This window comes from Lissotriton helveticus (assembly GCF_964261635.1).
Source record: "Lissotriton helveticus chromosome 1_1 unlocalized genomic scaffold, aLisHel1.1 SUPER_1_unloc_17, whole genome shotgun sequence".
In the NCBI taxonomy this organism is placed as follows: Eukaryota; Metazoa; Chordata; class Amphibia; order Caudata; family Salamandridae; genus Lissotriton; species Lissotriton helveticus.
This window is the reverse complement of record NW_027611656.1, coordinates 1,900,852-1,927,050: the sequence shown is the minus strand read 5'-3', so window position 1 is coordinate 1,927,050 and position 26,199 is coordinate 1,900,852. Positions and strand designations below refer to the sequence as shown.

At 44.9% G+C, this 26,199-nt stretch overlaps 1 protein-coding gene across 2 annotated transcripts in view; it reads right to left on the bottom strand.

Annotated features, from left to right (window-relative positions):
* Positions 1-719: 719 nt before the first annotated feature.
* The window catches only part of LOC144805643 (uncharacterized), a 35,579-nt gene continuing 10,099 nt past the window's right edge, over positions 720-26,199 (bottom strand). For both annotated transcript variants that reach the window (XM_078672160.1, XM_078672159.1), the window contains 2 exons: positions 25,870-25,934; positions 720-4,199 (listed from right to left, as the gene is read on the bottom strand). In XM_078672160.1, coding sequence (XP_078528286.1) covers positions 2,316-3,482 — 1,167 coding nt within the window. In that variant the 5' untranslated portion in view covers positions 3,483-4,199; positions 25,870-25,934 and the 3' untranslated portion in view covers positions 720-2,315. The remainder of the gene's footprint in view (positions 4,200-25,869; positions 25,935-26,199) is intronic.

Here is a 26,199-nt window from a genome sequence, read left to right as displayed (position 1 = left end):
CAAACCTCACGTTTAACTGATGGAGCGCAAAGAGCGATATAAAGCGATATACTGCGAAAAAGTAACCTTGAGAATTGCTGCAAAGTAAAGTAAATTTAAAAAAATAAAAAGAACTACATAACAACAGATGTGTGACCTGGAAGCCGATTATTTCTCAATATAGCCCTAGTTTGTGATTACCTTACAGTGCTCACATTATCATCCGCGGTAGAAGAGATGGGAGCCTGGGTTGTCTGGTCACAGAAGCTCATTTACATACAAAGGGGTGACAACTTGTTCACAACGCACAGCACAACTTGTTTACGTAAAATGCTTGTACACAGAACAGGGTAAAGTCTTGTGTCTCTTTTTTTCATTTTTAATATATCCTGCACCTCGCTCTCTTCTCCTCTTTCTCTCATTTCAATTCATCATAAATTACTCAAATTCACTATTGCTTTTTCAGCACGGCACAAGTCGGGGGGGGTAGCCACAGTTTAAGGGGTCCCCCCACTATTATCTAGAAACTTGACTCAGTTCCATCTAGCTCCTCAGCCTGTGACTGATAATTGTTGTTTTGTGCCCCAGCACTGCCGACACAGGCCTCTGAGTGTTTGTGTGAGTGGCGCAAAGAGAGGAACAGAGAACTTGACAAAATCAGCCCTTCTTTTGATTAATACATTGTAAATGTGAAACACTTAGGGGCTGGATAAAGAATAAAGTCAGGAAACAAACGCAAATTAAAAGCACATTTTATTTATTCGCTGAAAACTGTTTAAAAATGTAATTTCCTAGTTTCACTTATCTGTTTAAAAATATTTACACTTTCAGTCATTTCCGAGTTTAGTTACAAACTAATAGTGGGCAAAACACATGATGTATAAAAACTGAAACCAAAAACTTATTTTTACATTATTTTATGTTTCTTGTTTTTTGTTTTTAAAACAGGCTGTCAACCTTTCACGTGAAAATTATTATAAGGGCCTGACATCACTTCTTGTGATGTCACTACATGTGACGTCACTGTGATTTACATATGATAATGGGGTCCTTCACTATTTTCCTCACTTGTGCCCTGTTTATTGGCATGACATGGGTCTATAGGTATTAAAAATAAATATTAAATTCCCAGGTGTTCAGCCCATTTCTCTGGTGATGTCACACTTTGGCATGTATTCGGCTGCTTCTTCTATTTTTAGGTGAGTACAAATAACGTGCTGTTCCCCCTCCTTCCATTTCTCTCTTTTTCTCCCCCTTTCTTTGTCTCTCTCGCTCTCTTTATCTCTCCCCCTCTCTATCTCCCACACACTCCTGTTAGCTTTAGCTTCATGAATGTCACTGCCACTTCTGTAATTCATATGACAAATCCTTCAGAACATTTGAGAACAAGGGACAATCAGTGTGGAAGACGAGTTGCTGGGAGTGCAACTGATTGTCCTGGCACATATATGCTTTTGATGTGGGATTTCGCTATTTCACCACATCGCCAAGTCGGAGAGGAGTCATGGGTCGCACTTAGTAATAAGGCGCGAGGCACGAGCTGATCCATCTACCGATTACAGTGTGTAAAAGATGCACCAAACGTTACTTAAAAACAAGGTATGTGCTCTTTTATATCTGAAAATAGGTTATTTCTTGAACACCTGTGCTTCACTTTAGTTCATTACATACACTGCAGTGGCATTTGTTAATAGTAATACATGCATTTTACCAATGAAGCTTCCATCTCCAGAGCCCTGACAACATGTCCACTCTGGGTGTGTTGGGTTTAAAGGTTTTATCACTAATCCGACAAGTTAGCTGAAAATACCACTGTTAGTCCCAGTATTGTTCAGTGTTGCTTTTACAGGTAGTGTGGTCAGGTGCGATTGAATGTTTTTCTTTGTATCTCTTCTTCACCAAATAAAAATCAACAATGTTTCTTTTTAATCCACATTGTGCTTGTCTCCCACTGTGTATCCTGGTACATCATGTCACTTTGCTATGTGTACGGAAGTGAACAATCACTGGAAACAAACACTTTTATAATTCTGCAAATACTGTTATCTGTTTTTCTTCTTTACTGCTATTCAGGTCTTCTATCATTGGTATTTCAATGTCCTACATAATTTGAATTTGATCTTTTTCCGTAATTCATTCCTCTCACAATAACTGCACTGTTCTGCTCTGGTCTATGTCCTTAGACGGGTCAATATTATTTTTGATGTTCTTAAATTCTTTCCGGAATCTCTGCATCTCTAGGATTATTTCCATGTGAGTTAAATGAAGGAGAGTATTCACTGAGGGCTGTGTGGGATCGAAAATTGACAAAAGCCCTTCACACTTTCAGTGCCCTTCTATGTTTTCCCCCTGTGTGTTCGCTGATGACTTTGTAGCTCTAATCGTCGACTAAAGCTCTTCCCACATTCATTGCACTTGAGTGGCTTTCCCCCTGTGTGTGTTTGTTGATGTTTTCGTAGGGTTGATAACTGACTAAAGCTCTTCAAACATTCACAGCAATCATATAGTTTTTCCCCTGTGTGTGTTCGCTGATGGCTTTGTAGGTGTGATAACTGACTAAAGCACTTTGCACATTCACTGCATTTGAATGGTTTTTCCCCTGTGTGTGTTCGCTGATGGCTTTGAAGGTGTGATAACCAACTAAAGCACTTTGCACATTCACTGCACTTGAATGGTTTTTCCCCTGTGTGTGTTCGCTGATGTCTTTGAAGATATGATAACCGACTACAGCACTTTGGACATTCACTGCACTTGAATGGTTTTCCCCCTGTGTGTGTTCGATTATGACGTTGAAGGTGTGATAACTGACTAAAGCATTTTGCACATTCACTGCACTTGAATGGTTTTTCCCCTGTGTGTGTTCGCTGATGGCTTTGAAGGTTTGATAAACGACTAAAGCTCTTCCCACATTCACTGCACTTGAATGGTTTTTCTCCTGTGTGAGTTCGCTGATGATCCTTTAATGTTGTAGAGAAGCGAAAACTACTGTCACATTCAGTACAATTATAGCGTTTTTCCCCTGTGTGTATTCGCTGATGTCTTTGTAGTCCTGATAATTGAATAAAGCTCTTCCCACATTCACTGCACTTGAATGGTTTTTCTCCTGTGTGAGTTCGCTGATGATCCTTTAATGCTGTAGAGCAGCTAAAACTACTGTCACATTCACTACAATGATAGGGTTTTTCCCCTGTGTGTGTTCGCTGATGTCTTTGAAGGTTTGATAACCAACTAAAGCTCTTCCCACATTCATTGCACTTGAATGGCTTTTCCCCTGTGTGTGTTCGCTGATGACTTTGAAGGCTTGATAACCTACTAAAGCTCTTGACACATTCACTGCACTTGAATGGTTTTTGTCCTGTGTACGTGTGCTGATGAAGCTTGAGTAGTGATGACAAACTAAAGCTCTTGCTGCATGTGTATGATTCTTCTTTCTTGGTTAGTGTCTGTGGGTCGGGTATATATTTGTTTATATCCCATGACTGCATTTCCTGATGTGCCGACATGGCTTATAAAGCACTTGTGTTTTTCTCACACACTTTATATGTGTGCAGTATTTTGCATGTTTTATTTCTGTTTTAACAAAAAAATGCAATAGCCACCAAATATTTACCACACTCCTAATACGTAGAAGGTGTCTTTGTAGGTGATTGTGCCTTTAGATTGGATTATGGCTATGCACGATTGCGGGTAAAGATGTATCTTCCTTCTGACCGGTGCAAATTAGGACAGTCTATTGTATTGTAGATAAAAGAACTCCTCTTTCCTTTACCCATCAGTTGTCTGGCTCCGCTCTGTTGTGCTCTTCTCTGGTTACTGTGGTTTGTCAGGAAAGAGTTTACAATTCTCCTAGAGCACGGAATGATGGCCTGTCATCATTTTATAAAATAGAGCACTGTGGTAATCACATCATACCGATCCGATGATCAAAGCTGGTGTTGGACACTTGTTTATACAGGAGGTGGTTTGTTATTGTTGTTGCCTTATTTTTCTTAAGGTCATTTCTTCGTCTTGTGGCATGGAGGTGTACAGTTCGGCCTCTTATAATCACTGAACTGCCCTTGATACTTCATCCGGGATTTGTCAGTTTGTGTGCAGGTTCCCCTTTCGCCGACTGCGCTGATGGTTTCCTGAATACTGTAGCTCAATATTTCTGCTATTATGAAGATTTACAGCATTCGCTTCATTATTGATGGTCATTTCACACATTCAAGGCTTGTTTTCTGTTGGATGTAAAGATATTTAAAATTACTAAATTAAAACATAATGGAATGAGAATTCACAATAGTTGTAAAAGACATTTTGGGGGAGATTTACCAAATCTCCACACAATGCAGCGCAGCCCTCCCCCCGCGAGGCTTCGCTGCGTGGCGCGACAGGAAGGGAACAGGAGAGCACCATATTTTCAAAGATATGGCTCTCTCCTTCCCTTTCCCTTGCGTCGGCACTGATTACAGCAGCTGTGCGCCATGCACACACCTTAGCACCAGAGCGCTAGGGTGTGTGTGTGAGTCCAGCATCGGTTTTGTACAGGAAGGACACCCTTCCTGTACAAAATAGTATGTCAGACACGAGGAAAGGCTTTTCCCACTTTGGATGCTTGTTGCGCAGTGCAGCACGCATGCAATGTCAGAAAAGGAAGGATAAATTAATTCATTTCTCCTTCCTTGTGTCTTGTTTAAAATGGTGCAGTTTTCTCACACTAAACCCAATCTACTGATTTTGGTAAAATGGGTTTAGCATGAGAAATCTTGGGTGGTTGCACGGGAATGCCCATGCACCCCCCCTTGGCAGGTCCCAATGTGTGAAGTAATGCGAAGCACTGCTATGCGCTGCTTCACATTACTTTTACATTATTTCCAGCGCTAAAAAAGTTTAGCGCTAGAAAGTAAATTAGGAAAAAAATATTTTGCTCTTTTTTGTGCTACTTCTGTGATGCAAATACGGCGCAATATATTAGTAAATCTCCCTCTTCTTCTTTACCACCTTTAAAAATTAGCAAGAAATATTTCATCATACACAGATATTTAACTAAAGGTTCTGTTGATTAGGTGACATCTTATTAATGTCTGAAAAAGAGGTGATTTACCAGTGTTTACAGAGTAACTTAGCAAAGTAAAGGTGCTCACGGAGCACCCAAGTGCTTGAGGTTTTGCTTAAGATAGACGCATATGGTCAAGATTTCATTTAAACAACAATAGAGTTTAGAGAAAGAGCTGGATCAGGCTGGGCTGCAGAATTTCCAGTAACTCTTTACGAAGTATACAACAAAAGCAACTCCATTTACACACTTCTTCTCATTCTTTCCGATTCACTTAAGATCATCTCAAATGCCAAATCCTGTCTTTACTCGCTGTTCATAAGTCACCTTTGACACTTTCAACAGCTCCCTTGGTTCAAGCACTTCTGGTTTCTTCTAACCTGGAAGATTGGAACATTATTGTGAGTTGAGGGGGGTTTCCTATCACCATAGCATCTGTCCATCTCCCTGAAACTATTGCCGCTTACAGAGCCTGGTTCTGGCCCTGAAAGACAACTTTAAAAAGCAAGTCTTTAGTTCTTCCTAAAGTAGATAAAGTTCTGTAAGATGCAGCTCCATCTGGGGCTTTTGTGTAAAACAGAACGAGGGGTTCAATGTAAGCCCCATCCTTTACATTATAAGTGCAGATCAGGTAAACAAACGTTGATTCATATAATTTAATATTCAATGAGATCAGTCATTTAGTACTTATAGAGAATCCATCACAACCAATAATTTACCTGACATATCCCCGCAGCAGATGTGTGCATATTACTCTTTTCCCCCCTTTTGCAACATTACATGGCATCTGGCATGATGTTGTCCTTTTGGGGCCCAGGATGCTATTTGTGACCGGATGGGCATTTGGAAGAGCGGGAGGAGGTTCAGTTATCCACAGGTGATGCGGCATTTCTAGTTTTCCATATTTCTCATATTCAAGTTGACCTATCGAAGCAAAAGGAGGGGCAGAGCCCTATGATCCTCTAGAGCCATGGCCGCTCACTAGAAAACGACGACGAAGAACAGGACTCTAACAGGATAAACTGATTCAACACAAATATGAGGTCAATGTATTATTTATCGCCTTAATGGTCCAAAAGTCACTCTGGAATTAAATCAATACTATTCGAATAATCAATGTTCGATTCATAATAGAGGCATTGCTGTGCTGCAATAAAAGAAATCAGCGGCAACAATAGCTATTCTCACAACAAAGTGTACTTATTTCAAGTTTGGTTTGCATATTTTACGAGAAGGCGATAAAGCTACAACTGATAGACAACATTATAAAGCTTACCAACTTGCCTTATAAAGGTTACTGGTACTTTTAGAACAACACAAAGGTTAAGGAAAAGCCGAAGTAGACAGTGTATCTGCAATGGCGGACAATAACCCTTATTAATAGTGACCACATACCCACCGTCTCCAGGTAGGAGCGCCTAATTACAAAAGACCTGCTAATACGGCGAACGACTACAGTGCATCAAACTGTGACTATGACATTGTTCTATCAAAACATTTGAATTCTGCGTTTATTCTTCTCGTTAGGTCTTGATCCTGAAAGATATAGGCTGATGGGTTTCGGGCTTGTGCTTTATGAACGCTTCAGGACTTCGCGGAACGAATGTCACCCAAACATCGCACCATTTGAGGAGGCCATTGGGGTGAGAGTTGGTCGCGTAAAATGGAGAGCCACGATAAAAGAACTGTTCGAAGAAGCACTGGGGTCACCAGCTTCTCAATAGGGCATGGCCTCTGTTTAGATAGCTGTCCAGAGGGCCAGAGACCTGGGTGGGGCCTTCAATGTAAGCAATGGCCTGTAGCCGCCACGGCTAACTTGTAACTCCTGGGTCAGTTTGCCTGTGTGGTGGCAGCACAGTAAAAATATACAAGTCACTATTCATAGTGCACCAACCAGGATTCAAATTTGCGATCCTCCAGTTTGAGACAAAGACATCAGAAATTATAACACTAAGCCCAGTGCCCCAGGCGATCTGAACGGCATCGGAGTTGAGCCCATTTACGTACATGCAGGCCACAGGCTGTGTGTCCAGCAGCTTCATACGCGATCTGACATACCAAGCCGCCTAAACGTTTCGATCATAAAAGGCTACTCCAGGGAGTCAAGTGCCTTATCGGCATCAGCCTACTTCATGTACCGCCCTCCCGCAGTATTTAAATCCTGTCATTCCTAACAGCGCGCTGATTGCTACCGTGCTGTTTTTTCTCTCCCCTGAGGCGGAAGCCGGGGGTTCTCTCAGCTACCTTGCTACTTTTATTTTCCACATTACTGTCATCACGATATTTTAAATCGCCGCATGTTCTCAAGTAGAGTACTTACTTGTTAGAACTTATAGATCACTTGTTAGCCAGAAAATCGCCTTTACCGATTCCTGCGCAGCCGAGTAGGAGCTGGCGCAGAGAGATAGAAATAGGGCTTACCGCCACTGAGAGCCACCATATTGAGAGGGGTAAGGGATTTACACTCTAGCTGCAGGACGCCTCCCACCCTCCTAAACACCCTATAAATTCCCTATGTCATCTCGTCCGCGCAGCGGGCGGGCGCGCCAAAGGCAAGCCTGTCTGCGCCCGTCTGCGCCCAACCGGGACCAGGGGCCACCCCCCCTGGTTGCCCCAACCACAAAGGCTAGCTTATAATAAGGACTTTCTACTTCGATCCTGTCCTCCCATTCCCGATGGCTGCCTTCATCACTTCCCCCCTCTAGAAACCCCCCATGTATGTCCTCACTGTAAACTTGAGCTAATTGACCACCTCACCCAATTGGATTCTAAGGACTACCAAATGTTTCTCCTTAACTGTCGATCTCTGGCCAAGCATAGTCTGGAGATGTCGCTGTTGTTAGAGGAACATATGCCGGATGTGGCATTTTTAACTGACACCTGGCTTACCCAATATTCCCAGCCTGATATAGTGCAAGCCCTCATTCCCGGCTATCAGATAGCCCGGTTAGATCGACCACAAGGCAAAGGTGGAGGGCTGGCTATCATTTATAAAGACATTTACACATGTCGCTGCCTAACGGAGTCCATTGCGGACTGTGAAAGTTTCCCTTTTGTCATTGAATTTACACCTAACAATAGCTTCGCTGGCATCCTTATCTACCGTCCTCCTGGTCCCATAAAAAAATTTCTGGCGGATCGACCAACTGTTGTAGCTGAATTAGTCACCTCCCCCTCTAATTTTACCTTACTGGGAGATTTTAACATTCATTTTGATAACTTGCTAGACACCACTGCCATGGGAGTCACAACCAGTTTAGCTGCTATGCAACTAGATCAATTGGTGCCAGGACCTACACACAACAAGGGTAATCTTTTAGACCCAGTATTTAGCAATAGCAAAACTCTAAAGGTTGGCAATATTAGCCATCTTCCTTGGACTGATCATTTTTTAATTTCCTTAACTTGGTCCATTCCCAAAATTTTACCTTCTACCACCCTTTCTCGTACCACCCGAAATTGGTCAAAGATCAAAACAGACGAATGGATGAGCAATCTTACTGCCACTAATCCGTCACTCTCTCTTGATCCTTGCGCTAACAATGAGCTGTTTAACAACTGGATAACAAGCTCCTTGGACTCTGTACTTCCCTATCGAACCTCCGGTGCTAGAAGGAAACAAAAAACCGCCCCTTGGTACTCTGAAGATCTAAGGGAAAAAAAACACCTCTGTAAAAGACTAGAGGGAAGTGGCGCCTATCCTATGAGCCTACGGATAAAGCGACCTACAGAGAAGCAATTAGGAACTACAAAAACAAAATCAGAGATAAACAATCCATACATTATACGGAAAAGATTAAACTGGCAAAATCTAAGCCTAAAGAAATGTATCAGATTGTGAAAACACTGACCAGGTTGCCATCACGGTTATCAGCTGATGACAACTCATCCTCTCGATGCGAGGAACTGGCCAATGCCTTTTTTTTTAAGGGAAGAACACAATCTATCTCTCCTTCTCTGACCCAGAAACTGATTCGTCTTTGCAAAAACCTAATCCATCGATTACATCAGCGGTCTCCCTCCATAACAACTCTCTGGACCACTTCCCAATGCTGCACCTTGACACCCTTGAGACCTTGATTAACCAAATCAAATCAGGCTCACCTTGTGACCCTGCCCCCCTTGAGATGTTGACCCAAGTTAACAAAGTCATTCTTCCCAATCTAATGGAGCTGTTGAATTCTTCCATTACGGTAGGATAGTTCCACAGTCCTGGAAACACGCCATGGTCCGAGCATTGTTAAAAAAAAACACCCTTGACCCAACTAATTTTAATAACTATCGCCCAATATCATTGCTTCCTTGGGCTACCAAGATCTTAGAGAAACACATCAACATCAGTGTAACCCAGTTCTTCGAGCATAACCATCTGCTCGACACCTCCCAGATTGGCTTTCGCCCAAAACACGGCACGGAGACAGCCCTGTTGGCAGTGACAGAAGAGACTAGGTGGATACTCGATCAGGGAGGGTCAGTGGCAGTGATCCTCCTTGACCTGAGTGCCGCCTTCAATACGGTCAACCATAAAATACTTCTGGACCGCCTCCTCGATATGGGAATCTCGGGAGAAGCCCTGGAGTGGTTCAGGTCTTTTCTATCAGACCGAACCTTCCAGGTCTTTGAAGGCACATCGGTCTCCTCGAAGAAGCCTCTGGGATGTGGGGTTCCGCAGGGCTCTTCATTGAGCCCTACGCTCTTTAACGCCTATATGGGACCGCTGGCTGGAATAGTACGTCCGCATGGTATTAACATCATCACCTATGCGGACGATACCCAGCTAGTGGTCTCTCTTGCACAAAGGAGTACCCCACTACCGCAGTCCAACCTAACAACCTGTCTCGAGCATGTCAAGAGCTGGATGACTAAATCATGTCTGAAGCTCAACGATGATAAAACTGAGCTGATGCTTCTAGGCCCTCCAACTCTTTCCACCTTGGAGATGTCATGGCCTCTGAGCATGGGCACAGCTCCCACCCCTAGAGACAACATCAAAAGCCTGGGGGTGTGGATAGACAAATCGTTGACCTTCGACATGGAGGCAACTAAAGTCTCTGCGACCTGTTTTGGCCTCCTAAGGATGGTAAAGAAAATCCTACCACTTCTCCCCTTTGAGGCAAGATAGATAGTCATTCAGGGCTTAATTCAATCCCGCCTAGACTTTAACAATGCTCTGTACCTTGGGGCGCCGGAATACACCCTACAAAAATTACAACGCACTCAGAATTGTGCTGCTCGCACCTTACTTGGCACCCCCCGGAGAACTTCAATAAAAACTGGTCTAAGATCATTACACTGGCTCCCCATCAGGGAGCGAGTCAAGTTTAAATCTCTGTGCATTGCACATCAGGCGTACTGGAAATCAGGTCCAGAGATCAATCACCCGCTGGTATCGCCATATGAACCCACCAAAGTTCTACGATCTTCACATGCTTTTCTAGCCCAAATCCCAAGAATTCATAGAGCGAGGGCCGGAGGTCGTTCCTTCGCATATAAAGCCCCAAAAATATGGAATACTCTACCACTTCATCTTAGAGCAGATTCTAACCTTCTGAGTTTCCGTAAGAAACTTAAAACTCTTCTGTTCAATCAATAGTGTTGACTCACTCCTTTTTTTCTTGAGCACTGATGGTAATTTTTAGCGCCTGGACGCCTCAGGGCAGCTGCTAGCGCTCTGTAAATATGTTTTTCATTTCATTTAATTTCATTTCACCTAATGCAGCACTGCGAATACCGTCTGTGTGAGAAAGTGGCTCTATATATGCTGGACCAAAGTAAGGTACAGGGTGTATAGAATCCACAATCCCCAGAGGTATAACAGAGGTTAAAGTCGGGGCTGACCTTACTCTCTAAAGTGCTAGCTTGGTCAAGCAGTAAGGCAGTACCAGAGGACAGTGTAAAGCATATGTTGTACACACTCAGTCAGCAAAAGGTTTCACACACTCAAGGACTGATCTCCAGGTGAATTGTTTTGTATCAAAAGATATAGTTGTTTTATTTTTAGAACCAACAGGTGTCAAAATATACTTTTCTCAATATGAGTGATCTCAGGTAATTACTTTACAAAGAGGCAATAAACTTTGTAAACACAATAGGTACAGGGATTGCAGTAGGCAACACAATTCTAAACACAATTTAACATTGACCTCAATGTGTTCTTCTACATAAATGCAGCTGATTACTTTATTGATTACTTTTGTAACTTCAGGTCTGGATCCTAGATTCAGTCCTGAGGTCTAAGCTGAAAACAGTTTAGTAAAAACGTTTTAGTTATTGCAATGATTTTTAAAGAATATAACGGTATTTTAAAAGTTGACAGAAACTTTTCAGTGAAAAACTAGCAATGTTATCCAATGGAAGGAAATTCAAGTCACAGGTAAAGTAGGTTCTTGTTACTTTTGTAATCCAGGACTGTACTACTAAGTTCAGTATTCGGGTCCCTACCTAAGACAGGTAAGTAATTACGTTTCAGTATTTGGTACGATTTTTAAGGAATATTTGTAATTTTCAAAAGTAGACAGAAGAAATTTCAGAGAAAAACAGTCAATGGTTCCCTATGGAAGAAAATTCAGGTTACTAGTAAACACGGTTAGGATTACTTTTGCGGTTCAGTACTGGGCTAAAAGGTACAGTACTGGCTTCTCTCCTGATTACAGGTGAGTACTTCGGAATTTGTTATTCGGCTGATTTTAGATCAATATTTTAAAGTTTCAAAACTTTACACTTAGAAAATCTTTCGAGTCAAACCAGTCAATGTTATCCAATAGAAGGAAAGTGAGTTATCGGTTTTCAGGTGAGTACTCGACTGGTGAAGTTAAGATTCTGGGCATAGACTCAGGGGTCCCCCAGGGTCAGGTAGGTACAGTTGGTACACCCTCAGCGGCACAGGGGCAGCCGGGTGCAGAGGTAGTTAGACTCAATCTTATCCCATGAGAGGCAGGGGGCCTTCGGTTGGTGGCTGCTGGCTAGCAGGCCACGCGGTTGTGGAAGCGGGCTCTGGGTTACTTGCTCAGGACAAATGGGGAAGTAGATAGGGACAAAGGTTGCACTGCCAGGGGCACTCGGGCGGCTGGTTGCAGGGTGCCTTTGGGCCATCGGGCGCTCAATGTTATTCAATAGAGATCTTGAAAAGGGAACAAAGGCTGCAGGCTCAGGGACAGAGGATCCTCTGGAGCGACCATCACTTGGAGGAGTAAGTTGGGATCTTGGAGGATAGGTAAGCACCCAGAAATTGGGCACAGGGGGCCGTGGGGAGCCGGGTGCAGGGGTGTCTTTTGAGGTCTGGGAATCTTACCACCTGCTGGTTTCGGTCGGAGGGGTCCTTTGTCCTGAGGCTGCAGGCGTCGTCTGGGTCATCGAGGAGGGTCCTTGGGCACTGGATTCCAAGTCAGAATCGCCGGGGGGACGTCCTCAGGGTCTTAGTTCACTCTGTGGTTCTGAAAAATCTGGATTCATATAATAGTACTGGACTCGAGAATAAAAACTTCGTCGAAACAGGACGAATTTGGTATCAAAAGACCGAGAATGACGAGTACATCAAGTACATGTATTTTCGGCGTATTCGAGTGACGATTTCACCTCGAAATCGTCATTTACCTTCTAAACCCTTAGCTGCATGTTGCCCTTTACATAGGCCTTAATCCAGTTGAATTTGATTCCACAAGGACACATACTCCTTAATCGACTTCTCTCTGACCCCAGTACAAGTTAGAACCATTGCCCCAGGCCGAACTCGTTAGGTCAGTTCCCTCCCAGTGGCCGAGCAAGATAGCATCTAGGCCCAACCAGCCATAAAACCATTTCAGCGCGCACACCTGCCATATCTCGCTCACATCTTTCTCCACTCCTTTTCCTCACTTGCTTTATGACGGGGAGGTGACCATTTTTATTAGGGGTCCAGCGATATCTGATGAAATGTTGGGCCTTGCCGGATGATTTGTTATGGGCCGCACGACGTGAAATATGTACATGTCATCATGACTCTGCTTTTCTTTTGTAATCAGTAACCATAAATGAAATACCACGAATCCAAGGAATGTTTTGCCCAAGGCTGAATATTGTGTATAAGAAGAGAAGCCTAACTTCGTGAAAGTGTGCAGTCTCCTGAATATACTGGTATGGTACTTCTAGGACCCTGTCACCTTGGTTGCAGCCAATAAACTAATCTTTGACTTCACCTGGAAGACTCTGAAGTTTCTGTAGGTCTGACTCAGGAGAACCCGAGGTCTCTGGGTGTTGATCCCCTGGCACCGCTGGGTTACCGGTTCTGTAGGTTCGGTACCGGTTCTTAAAAACCCAGTACCTCATTTGGCGCCCAACGTTGGGCGATTCCAGTGGTACCAATCAGCCTGAAGATCGTGAGGAGCTTCGTGTCAAAATTCCGGAGGAGGGCCCACCACCTTATCGACCCCTGCATGTCGACGTGGTCCGAAGGTCTTTACTGCGAGGTTCCCCGCTTCCCGACGGCTACAAGGACTGCTGCCCTGGCTATCGCCCTGATGTTGGACCCTTGAAATTTTCGGTAGAGCGAAACGCTGAGACGAGTCTTCTGGTGAAGCCATCGATATTTTTCAGTTAAGTATAAGTGGAGCGTCTCCCAGTCCTTAGTTGGACTCACTTTGTGGTATCTTGGAGATACATAAGGTTTTTATTGGTTCTTGCAAGCACCATAACCGAAGGACTCGTGTATTCACGAGAAATATCGTAATCGATAAATCCTTTGAAGTTTTGGAACTAGACTAGAGAGCGAGGATGCCTTGTCTTAGACTCGGGAATTGGTTTTGTCTTGGTAGTAATAATAGGGACTCCCGATTGGAGGACTCATGTCCGGTTCCTCCAGTTGGAACTCCGACTTACGAGCTATACGTTAAACATGGGGTAGGCCCCATCGTTTATAACGAGGTATGGATTAAATACACTAGGAAAGACGGTGTTTTAAAATGGCCCCAATATGGTAGCTTTGATTCTGAAATCTTAGACAACCTTGAAGTTAAACTCTTCAAAAAGAAAGCCCGGCCGGCGATGTTTGACTCTTTCCGCTTATGGCGCCAAGAAGCCAAACAAAAAGAAATTAAATTAGCTAAGAAAAATAAGAGAGAAGGGGGACTTTCAGTAATGCAAGCTGCCGTGCAGTTTAAAGATAATGAGGAAGAGCAGATAAATGAGCAGTTGCACAGGCAACGTAAAATGGCAATAGATAAGTGTTATCCAGTTTTGCCGTCTCTTCAGCAAGGGACAGCAAAAGAGCGTGAAAAAGACCAATTAATGTCGCAATTATTAACTTCGCCACCCCCCTAAGCGCAGAATGCTACAGCACCCCCGCAACCTTTAGTTGCACAAGCTGCGCCTCTGACTCTTCCACAGCACCCACCAGCTGTTCTTCAGCTGGCTCCTACTTCTTCGGTGCAGCCTCCTCCAGGCCCACCAACCACTTCTGTTTCACCTGTGTTTTCTACGATTTTGCCTACAGTGCTTTCTACATCTCCTAATGCCCCCTCTATGATTTTGCCTAGTACCACATCTATTATTCCTGATACCTCTTCTGCCATCTCTACCCCCGCCTTATCTCACCCCGTTTTTGCATCTGCTTGTCCTTCAGTTTCACCTTCCCTTCGGCAGAAAATGGCCAGCACTGTTACTAATCTTCTTTTACCTCTTTTCGGGTCGCCTGCTACGACCCCTAACATAAGTAGAAGACAGTTGCGAAGTCAACTGCCTGATTATCAAGAGAGAGATTCCCTGAATGGTTTAGCTCGGAAATGGGTCATGGACACTGCAAAATATGATTTACAGTCTGTCATGGAAGTCTTCCATCAATGGGAAGCAGCGACACAGAGATATGTGTTTGAACAGATGTGTGTCTTTCTTGGCGAGGATTTAGAAGACAATGATCAAGAATGCATCCCGCTAGAGATGTGTCGTGTACGATTTAAGTTTGGAGAGGGTATGATTGTAGGTCCCGATGTGGAAAAGGCAGTTGAAATGCTATTATCATATCGAAGTAAGGGAAGCAGTTCTGGGTCACCATCGGAATCTAGTGCATCTAGTAGGAAAAAGGCACGACAATACCCTATGAGAGAAGTTCCTCCACAGTGGAGAGAGGGTGACGCGACAGCTGTCCCACCTGTCCTGCCCCACTTTCACCGCGTATGGGTACATGTTCCATGGAAGCGAGTTGAAGTTTTAGCACTCAAACAAACACTACCAGATCCGCGTAAAAATCCTGCAGGGTACTATAAAGAATTGTCGCAAACTGCTGGGTCATGTATAATGAATTTGGCCGATATCGATATGTTATTTGGGAACGTTGTTCCACAGCCGTTATGGGGAAAAATTCGTCATGTAGATCATGACCAGGAATTAGGTGACACGTGGGCTAATATTACTGCTGCAGACGCACGACAAGTTGGTGGTGCTAAGCCTGAGCCTCTGATAGCGGAACTACCTGGTAGAATAGTAGATTACATGAAAACGATAATGCCTGCAATACGCGTAAATTGGGATAAGTTATCTGCATGCAAGCAAAAGAAACTGTGTCAGACTTCTTCACCAGATTTGAAGAAACATTCATTGACCACAGCGGTCAAGATTGTTTGTCGATAAATTTGTGCACAATCTACTTCCAGACTTGTGTAGGAAATTAAAAGATTCGGAAAGTTCTTGGGCAGTCTCATCTTCAGCCCAGATATTAGCTACCGCACAGTACTACGAGAATAGAGACAAAGATGAGAAAGATAAAGTAGAAAAGAAAACTAGAGAACTCAAAACGAAGGTTTTGCTACAGCAAGCCTATCCGCCACGTGGTGGTGGTAATAAAAATAATAATGGTCCGAATCCCTACCAGAACACTTTTCAGCAGCCTCAGAGAGACTTGCAGAGATTCGATTACAATCAAAACCGCGTAGGTCCCAACCAGTGTTTATACTGCAAACAAGAGGGTCATTACAAATATGACTGTCCTGCCCTACCACAACGTGCAAATGGGATTTCTGGCGTAAGAGGTCGTGGTAGTCAGCAAGCGCCTAGAGGTAGAGGGCGTGGAAATGCCCCTCAGGACGCACGTCCCCTTCCACCACAAAACTCTATGAACAGGTTTGACCAGCAAAATAACGTATCTGACAGGACAGCTCAATACTACGTTGATGAGTATTACACAGAAAATGAGCAGTGGGAGAATAATGATTGCTAGGACAGCCTTAGACAAGGAGAGGGAGTTGTTTCAGTTCCAGTAGATCAGAGTGGACCTTACGTTGAGGTGATTACATCGGGTGTGTCAGAACCTTTTCTGTTGGATACTGGTGCTACAAAGAGTTCTATTATGCACTCCAAACTCCCTGGCGCACCTTTGTCTGGCGAAATGAACGTTTCCGTAGGTTTTTCTGGCGCCCCGGTTAGAAATCCGATTTCTGACCCTTTATCTCTTTCTGTTGGTCCTTGTGAATTCGAAGCACCCTTTATTTTGACAACAGGTTGTGGTGAAAATTTGCTAGGATTAGATTTGCTAAAAAGATTGTATGCGACTTTGTACTGTTCTCCCTCAGGAGTACAACTTACTTTAGGTAAGAAATTGGTTTCTCCCATGTATTTGTCGAGAAATGCACTTCCAGCAGAATTGGCACTTCTACCAGATATTCTTTGGGCTACTGGTCCGAATGATGTAGGTCTTTTAGAAATTCCACCATATGTTGTAACATTAAAACCGAATGTCAAAATGCCACGAATTCCCCAATACAGAATATCCAATAAGGGCGAAAAAGCTTTGCTGGCGATTGTTTACGAGTTGATTGAAAAAGACGTAATTGAAGAAACACGAGGCAATGTTTGCAATAGTCCTGTTCTGCCTGTTTTAAAACGAACTGACCCTTCTCAGTCACCTGTGTATAGATTCGTGATTGATCTTAGGGAAGTAAATAAGATAGTGGTGCCACAATTCCCAGTTGTCTCCGACATTACAACATTATTGACTATGATTCCAGCCTCTGCATCCTGGTTTTCGGTGATTGACCTGAAGTATGCTTTCTTCAGTATCCCGATTGCTGAGGAAAGCAGGGATATTTTTTCCTTCAGTGTAGGTGGTCGCAGCTTCCGCTTTAAACGCGCCCCTCAAGGCTACTGTGAAAGCCCCTCAATATATAGTCAAGCTCTGAAAAGTCAGCTTGACGCAATGGTTTTGCCCAAAGGTTCCACTCTCGTACAGTACGTAGACGATTTGCTCATCGCTGCGGATACTGAGAAAACCTGTAAAATGGCCACGTTGACATTACTGCGTCATCTATGTGATCTGCACCACAAGGTGTCACTTTCCAAGCTCCAATATTGCCGACAAGAAGTGACCTACTTAGGTCATCTCTTATCGAAGGAGGGAAGGAAACTGACCCCAGAAAGAATTCAGGCAATAGCTAAATTGAATGTGCCAAGAACGCAGAGAGAAGTACGCGCTTTCTTGGGCATTACATCGTACTGTAGACAGTGGATTCCAAATTTTTCGTTATTAGCCAAACCCTTATTGGCACTAACATGTACAAATACACCCAATCCCATTCCTTGGTCGGAAGAATGTCAGAAAAGTTTTTTCGAATTACGCACAGCATTATGTTCGGCCCCTGTGTTAGGTAACCCCAACTACAGTAAGCCTTTTACATTATATGTCCACGAGAAGGAGGGCTGTGCATTGTCTGTGCTGACTCAGTTATACGGAGATAGACAGCGGCCATGCGCCTATTTTTCGTCAACTTTGGATCCGGTAGCACGAGCATTGCCAAGTTGTTTAAGGGCCACAGCAGCAGCAGCTGTTTCTATTCGACAGTCTGCAGGTCTAGTAATGAATAATACACTAATCGTGATGGTCCCGCATGCAGTAGACACGTTGTTAAATAGGACCAAGACACAGCACTTAACTAGTGCTCGACTGTCCAGTTATGAATTGACGCTACTAGCGAGCCATGTGCACATAAAAAGGTGCAGTACCTTGAACATAGCCACATTGTTACCAATTACAGAAGAATCGGATGCTTCAGAACAGCACGATTGTTTCCTCAGAACAGAGGAAGAGACGAAAGGGAGAGTTGATTTATCCGACACTCCTCTTGCTGAATGTGATGGTACATTATGGGTGGATGGTTCATGCTTTAAACTCCCAAATGGTAACGTGACTACAGCATATGCTGTCACAACTTTGCACACAATCGTTGAAACTGCGCGAATACCACATGGTTCAGCTCAAGCCGCTGAACTCGTGGCACTGACGAGAGCATGTGTGTTATCCAAAGGAATGAAAGTGACTGTCTATACCGACAGTCAGTATGCTTTTGGAGTGGCTCACAGTTTTGGACGATTGTGGAGAGAACGTGGGTTCCTAACTTCGCATGGAGCTAAGATTCAGCATGGTCAGTTGGTGAATGAGCTTCTTGAATCACTGACGTTGCCCCTGAAAGTAGCGATCGTGAAATGTAGTGCACACAAGAAAGTGATTGATGATGTTGGTCGTGGAAATGCATTTGCTGATGAAACTGCTAAGGAAACTGCAAAGAATATGATGAGCCGAATGTATGTTGCGAGCCCAAAAAGATGGACGGGTGATGTTGGAATATGTGAAGACACGATAGAAAGTGTGAAGTCCATCCAAGCTGAGGCCACGGAGAAAGAGTTAAGCATGTGGAGAGAAAGTACAGGGAGAATGGATGCAAATGGTTGTTGGATTGAATCGACAAAGCAACAGAGATGGTTGTTACCCGATGCATATGTGCCTGCAGTGGTTACAATGGCTCATGGGATGGCCCATATCAGCGCGAAAGGGATTTGCGAGTTGTTGGCCCCAGTGTGGAAGGATTCAGGGATTCCCAAGTGTGCAGAGAATGTTGTCAAGAATTGCATGGTATGTCTGAAGCACAATCCTGGTAGGGGAACCCCAATTCCAGCTGGTCATTTTGCACCTCCTACGTATCCGTTCGAGGTTTTGCAGCTAGATTTCATACACATGGAGAGGTGCAACAACTTAAAATATGTGCTCGTGGTTGTTTGTGCCTTCTCAAGATGGGTAGAAGCCTATCCCCTAAGGGACAATACTGCCTTGTCCACAGCGAAAGCCCTTGTGAAAGAGTTCTTCCCCAGGTTCGGAATGCCTAGAATGGTCTGGTCGGACAACGGAAGTGAATTTGTGGGTTGTGTGATGAAAAGAGTGTGTGAAGGGCTAGGCATTAGGCAGAAGTTCCACGCTGCAAATCACCCCCAATCAGCTGGATTAGTGGAATGTTACAATGGCACGCTTAAACTTAAATTGGCCAAAATCCAAGCGAGCACAGGTCTTAAATGGCCTGACGCTCTACCCTTAGCACTCCTATCCACCAGAATGACTGTGCATTCGCGAATGAAACTCAGCCCCTATGAAATAATCTTTGGTCGGCCAGCCAACATATGGGGAGTGCCTAGGCCCACGAAGTTTAGCGAGCTGCAACACCCCATTTTGCTTGACTATTTGTATGAATTGACGGCTAAATTGCGTGTTTTATATCAACAGGTCCACAACACCTTGCCTCCGGTCTCTGAGACACCGGGTCACTCCATTGACCCCGGTTCCTGGGTGCTTGTCCGCAATTTCCAAAGAACAAGAAACGACCAGCCCAGATGGACCGGGCCTCACCTCGTCCTCCTGTCTACAAGGTCGACTGTTAGAGTGGAGGGGAAGGCCAATTGGGTCCACGGGATCCATTGTAAGAAAATACCCTTCCCTCTGCCACATGACCAATGGGTCCGAAAAGGAGGCACTGACTCAGAGCGCACAACTGATGAACGTGTGAAAGAAGCCAATCCTGATTGCGAAAGTGGGAACATTTTTTCAGAAACTGCGCCACCACCAGAACAATTGAACTCTGTGGAACCTGAGCTACTATTTCTGGACCAGACAGTACCCGGGAAAAGACACTACCATTTGCGACCAAGAAAAACAGACTAAAGTAAAAGTGATTTATTTTATGATCCGAGAGAAAAACCTGTGGACTAATAAAAATGTGTGTTTTTCCCCAAATCCTATTTTTGAAAGTGCAGATTCTCCCATCTAGGTAACTTGCTTATTTTTGTTTTTTTCGAACCGCCATCCGGGTTCCGCTGCTAGGGTCGCGGTTGATTAAAGACTTTTGGGTGCAGCTGACGACGATAGGTCGCTGGTTCCAGTTGGTCCAAGGGAGCTACCCTAGACTGACGGAAGCATCCTTTAGCAGAAACAACCTACCGCCGCGGGCAGCACCTTAGAGAGGATGGAGTTTCCTGATGTGGAGAGACCTGCCAAACAAATGAACTTTAAGCAGAGACTTTTGAAAACAATAAGGAAGAACATTTTTATAATAATGTGTATTTTTATGCTATTTAGCGTAATGGTCTTTTTGATAAGCTATGTTTTATTCTCTTTTCATGTGACATTTGCGCCCACTACATCACCCATACCTCCTCCTACTGTTTCCTCTCATTCTTTCCACCCTTTGCCTGACCACGAATCAAATAGGAGATTAGAGTTCATTAATAACTCCTTCGTTCAGTTATTACACCAACACCAACTTGTAATGAACACAACCAACTGTTGGGTGTGTGGTCTCATGCCCCACACCACGGATAGAGGTATCCCCTATTTGGTCCTGCCATTTAGTCGCAATGGGTCAGTATGGGCATATAGGACAATATTCATATATGCACGAGAAATCCAACCCCTACGTTCTGTAAAAGACAACCTCAAGACTAGCGCCCTAGTCAAGGGTATAGTTGACATGATCAAGGAAGTAACTTCTTACGAAGATACCCCGGATGATGAAATACTTGCATATGTAGGTTGGAATGTGACCGGATATGGCACTACATTAAGTGAGAAACAGCAAGCCAAGAGATCGTCCCCTATCTGGATCGTACCCCATCAAGGTCACCTGTGTCTGCAAGGTATTGGTAGGAATCCCAGAGCTCAGCTAGGGAAGAGTGTCTGCACAGAAACATACGTTTTTGGATCCCAGACTTCCCCTGCCTTTTTAGCCGCTAAGGGTACTTATTTCATCTGCCATGATAGAGCCTATACATGGTTGCCCCCTGACTTCTCGGGCTCATGTTTTGTTTCATTCCTGTTACCTCCCACCTACACAGCAGCGGCAGATTACCATCGGACAAGGGTAGTTAGAGGTGTTTTGAGTAAAGAAGACACTGCAGGTCAAGAATTTGGTGACTTTCCAATGGGTGTTCTGCCGTTCTGGGGAGCCATGGCTAACAGCAGAAACATAAGGCAATTGACAAGGGTAGTTGAATCCACCGTGATTGAAACTGCTGGTGCCCTTAGTAACCTGACTGCTGAGCTCCAGTCGGATCGACTGATGACCCTTCAGAACCGGGTCGCTTTGGATGTAATACTTGCGGACCGAGGTGGAGTATGCAAATTGATCCAGTCCAGTTGTTGCATTTTTATTCCAGATAATGCTCCAACAGTATACGGGGCCATCTCCAAACTACATAAAATCTCCGAATCTATCCATGTGGATAAAGGAGACTGGTCATTAAAGGGATGGTTCTGGGGACTGATATCTGCCTGGGGATGGAAAATTCTGATGGTCATTGGGATGGTCTTAGCCATTCTTTTCCTGTTTTGTCTATGCATACAGTGTGCTCCTGCAATATGTGGCCTCTGTGTTACATCATGTGTAAGGAAGCCTGTGTCAAGACATGAGCTCAGCACTAGAATGATGTTGCAGCAACATCTCAATGACTTTAGGAATATAGATCTGGACTCAGATTAACATGAGGATAGATTAATTGCCTATATAAGGGCAAAAGGAGGGTCTGTGGTTCTGAAAAATCTGTATTCATATAATAGTACTGGACTCGAGAATAAAAACTTCGTCGAAACAGGACGAATTTGGTATCAAAAGACCGAGAATGACGAGTACATCAAGTACATGTATTTTCGGCGTATTCGAGTGACGATTTCACCTCGAAATCGTCATTTACCTTCTAAACCCTTAGCTGCATGTTGCCCTTTACATAGGCCTTAATCCAGTTGAATTTGATTCCACAAGGACACATACTCCTTAATCGACTTCTCTCTGACCCCAGTATAAGTTAGAACCATTGCCCCAGGCCGAACTCGTTAGGTCAGTTCCCTCCCAGTGGCCGAGCAAGATAGCATCTAGGCCCAACCAGCCATAAAACCATTTCAGCGCGCACACCTGCCATATCTCGCTCACATCTTTCTCCACTCCTTTTCCTCACTTGCTTTATGACGGGGAGGTGACCATTTTTATTAGGGGTCCAGCGATATCTGATGAAATGTTGGGCCTTGCCGGATGATTTGTTATGGGCCGCACGACGTGAAATATGTACATGTCATCATGACTCTGCTTTTCTTTTGTAATCAGTAACCATAAATGAAATACCACGAATCCAAGGAATGTTTTGCCCAAGGCTGAATATTGTGTATAAGAAGAGAAGCCTAACTTCGTGAAAGTGTGCAGTCTCCTGAATATACTGGTATGGTACTTCTAGGACCCTGTCACCTTGGTTGCAGCCAATAAACTAATCTTTGACTTCACCTGGAAGACTCTGAAGTTTCTGTAGGTCTGACTCAGGAGAACCCGAGGTCTCTGGGTGTTGATCCCCTGGCACCGCTGGGTTACCGGTTCTGTAGGTTCGGTACCGGTTCTTAAAAACCCAGTACCTCAACTCCAGCACAGGCCAGGCTTGGCGGGTGCAGTGTATGCAGGGTTTGCGGTTCCGGGCTGATGCCAGGGCTTGTTACTTGCTTTGAGCAGTACCACGGCTCGTGGGAGACCCAGGTAGTCAGAGTCACAAGGCAGTCAGGTCCTCTGGGGTTTTTGAGGTTCCTGACCACTGGAGACGCCGAGGTTTAGCAGGAGCAGGTTCGAGGGTCGACAGGCCGGTAAGGCTGGGTCAAATCAGTTGGTGTCTTCCTCTTTTTAACAGCTGCATGGCAGGTCTTCTTGTTTCTTGTTCTTCTTTCTTGTTTCATAATCTGGATCTGGGGAAGAAAGGTTCAGGGTGCCCCTAAATACTAAATTTAAGGGCATTACAGGTAGGGCAAGGGCAGGGACTAATGGGTCGCTGTCCTGGGGTGGGTACACCCCCTAGCCTGCTCCTCTCCAGTGGGAGGGGGGCAGGAGCCTAGGTGTGATTGGGCAGGTCTCCCCATCTTCAAGATGGCCGGAGCCCGGGGTCGTGCATCACCTCTCCTCTCCCACCTGAGGGGTGGAGTTGGCACAGGCTGGCGCACCCCCGTTCCTGACGTAGGGTTTTCCACCAGTCTTCCCGCCAGAGTGTGGGTTAGAACTGGTGGGGGCCAGTTGCTCAGTACATCAAGTGGTCTGAAGAAGCACACAAAGGCGGAATGCCTTTGAAGCTTCCCCTGCCCATCCTGGGGGAGGAGGCTTGGTCCCTCGTCCCAGGATGTGCATTGTTGCAGGCCCAGGAGAGCGGGGGCTCTCCGCCCAGGGGTCCAGCAAAATGTCTGCTGTGTGGCAGCCTAGGCAGCCTGTCAGACAAGACGTGGATTGTAGGTTAGGTTTCAGGGGGCATCTCTAAGATGCCCTCTGTAGTGCATTTTCGGTTTAAATTTGTTTTATTGGTCTCAGAGAAAAACAAATACAGTGCAATGCATTGTTGAGTCCATGAAAACACGCAAATGACAGACTGAAGTAACCACTGGGCATGAAGTTGCGCATACCCTGCAAGGGCTGTCAGGCCCCACCAAGGGCACCAAGACGCATTTAGTGTTCTATCCAGGCAATTATTTTGTTAAAGTCCTGATGATGATCCCATTTAATTAGAGCGCCGTATCGAAACGTCGACCTTTCTTAGCAGACGTACTGTTGACCATTGGTATTATTGTATGTATTTTCTGCTCTGGGAAACATTGTTATATCTTTTGATCCTTACAGTGCCCAGACCACTCACTTCTCTGTTGCCTGAAGTATTTCTCTCTTATTTCCTTTATTTCTTTCCTTCTATTTTCAACCTTTTATGAATGGCGCAGGACTGTGCTTCACAGCAAAAATTGTTTGTTGTAAAAATGTATTTAAAAACCAAAAAGATTTGAATTAACCTATAATAAAACTCCCTGCCTGGCTGGGCAAGGAAAACGTATAGTAGCCTATTGTGGTCTATACAAGAGAATTACGCTATCTTTTTAAGCAATGTACTTTCATATAATACATAAGTGCATTCTGGGGGTTGTAGTATCCATTACTTCACTAAAGACAGTGGTTTAAAAAAGAAACTCCATGCTTGGAGGAGATGTGTGCCTTTGTCATGAGCCATCTGGGGCTCAATAATAACTCCGGATACTTTTCAAAAACTCGGATTATGAGCGCCTAAAATAAAATTATATGTCTGAAAAGGAGTATCTCTGGGCGGTGAGAGCAGCGGCTGAGGCATTCCACACTCCTCCTACCCAGAGGACAAGTCTCTCCTCCTACCCCAACATAGCACGTTTCATAACAACACAGGACAGAGCTCACCTCCTTTGCATCACCCCACTAGGAAAAGACAGGCCTCTCCTCCTAGCCGCGCAGGACAGGCTTCACCTCCTCTGCATTCCCCTGGACAGGCCTCAGCTCCTCTGCACCCCTGGACAGGATTCGTCTCCTCTGCATCCCCTGGACAGGCCTCACCTCCTCTGCACCCCCTTGGACAGGCCTCACCTCCACTGTAACCCCTGGACAGGCCTCGCCTCATTTGCACCCCTGGACAGGCTTCATCTCCTCTGCACCCCGTTGACAGGCATCACTTTCCCTGCACCCCCTGGACAGGCATCACTTCATCTTCACCCCCTGGACAAGCCTCACCTCCTCTGAACTCCCCTGGACAGGCCTCACCTGCTCTGCATCCCTTCGACAGGCCTCATCTCAACTGCGCCCCCTGTACACACCTCACCTCCTCTGCACACCCTGGACAGACATCGCCTCCTCTGCACCCCTTGGACAGGCCTCACCTCCTCTGCACCCCCTGCACACACCTCACCTCCTCTGCACCCCCATGGACAGGCCTCACTTCCTATGCACACCCTGGACAGGCCTCAACTACTCTGCACACCCTGGACAGGCCTCACCTCCTCTGCACCCGCTTGGACAGGCCTCACCTCCACTGCACCCCAAGCCCAGGATAGGCCTCAACTCCTTTGTACTCCCCTGCACAGGCCTCACCTCCTCTGCACCCCTTTGGACAGGATTCACCTCCTCTGCACCCCCTTGGGCAGGCCTCACCTCCTCTGCACCCCCTTGACAGGCCTCACCTCGTCTGCACCCCTCCTGGATAGGCTGCACCCCCAGCCCAGGACAGGCCTCAACTCCTCTGCACCCCCTGAACAGGTCTCACCCCTCTCAGCACAGTACAGGTCTCACCTCTTCTGTACCCCCTGGACAGGTGTCAGGGTGCAGGAAAAAGGAATCAAAGCTCTTCTTTGTTCCGCAGTATCTGCCATTGAACCGGCATTGCAAAGATTACCCGCTCGCAAAAGGTCGCGGGTGATTATAGCGTGGAAACGGGCATTCTCCCCGGTACTACCAACAGGGAGGACCATGGTGCAAGTTGGTGGTCTAGTCCTGAGCTCGTGTACACAGGCACGAGGTCCAGACTAGCTGGGAAGTGCGCCGGTTGATTTTAGAACCGAGGCACTTCACCAACTGATTTTCAGAGATTAGTCATGTTCTTTCTGTAGTCTAGTTAGATAGAAATAGTGCAGTTTTGTGCCAGGCTTAGGCGCAGGTTAGAGCGCTTCAGTGCGTCTGTTAGTTAGTTAGGTAATTTAGAACTAGAGAGAAATACAAATTTAAAGTAAATAAGAAAAAAGAAATATAAAGAGAAGAATTAATACTTACCCATTGAATACTTCAGTTCCTGATTTCTTCGTTGCTTGATTGACGGCGGAGGCTCCAGAAGGTTCCTAAGTGAGAAGTAAGAAAAATTCAGAAGATAAGAAAGTAAGGGAGAGAGTGAATGAACGAATGAGTGAAAAAGAATAAATTAACTCACAGAGTTAAAGAGTGCTAAAATGTTGTTTATAATGCAGGTTACCAAAGAATAAAATACTTATATTAAAGAATAGAAGAGGAACAAATGCCATAGGCACTCTGGGTAAGGAAATATATATATATATATTATAGAGAGACAGAGAGCAAGAAAGTGGAGAAGGAACTGAAGGAAATTAG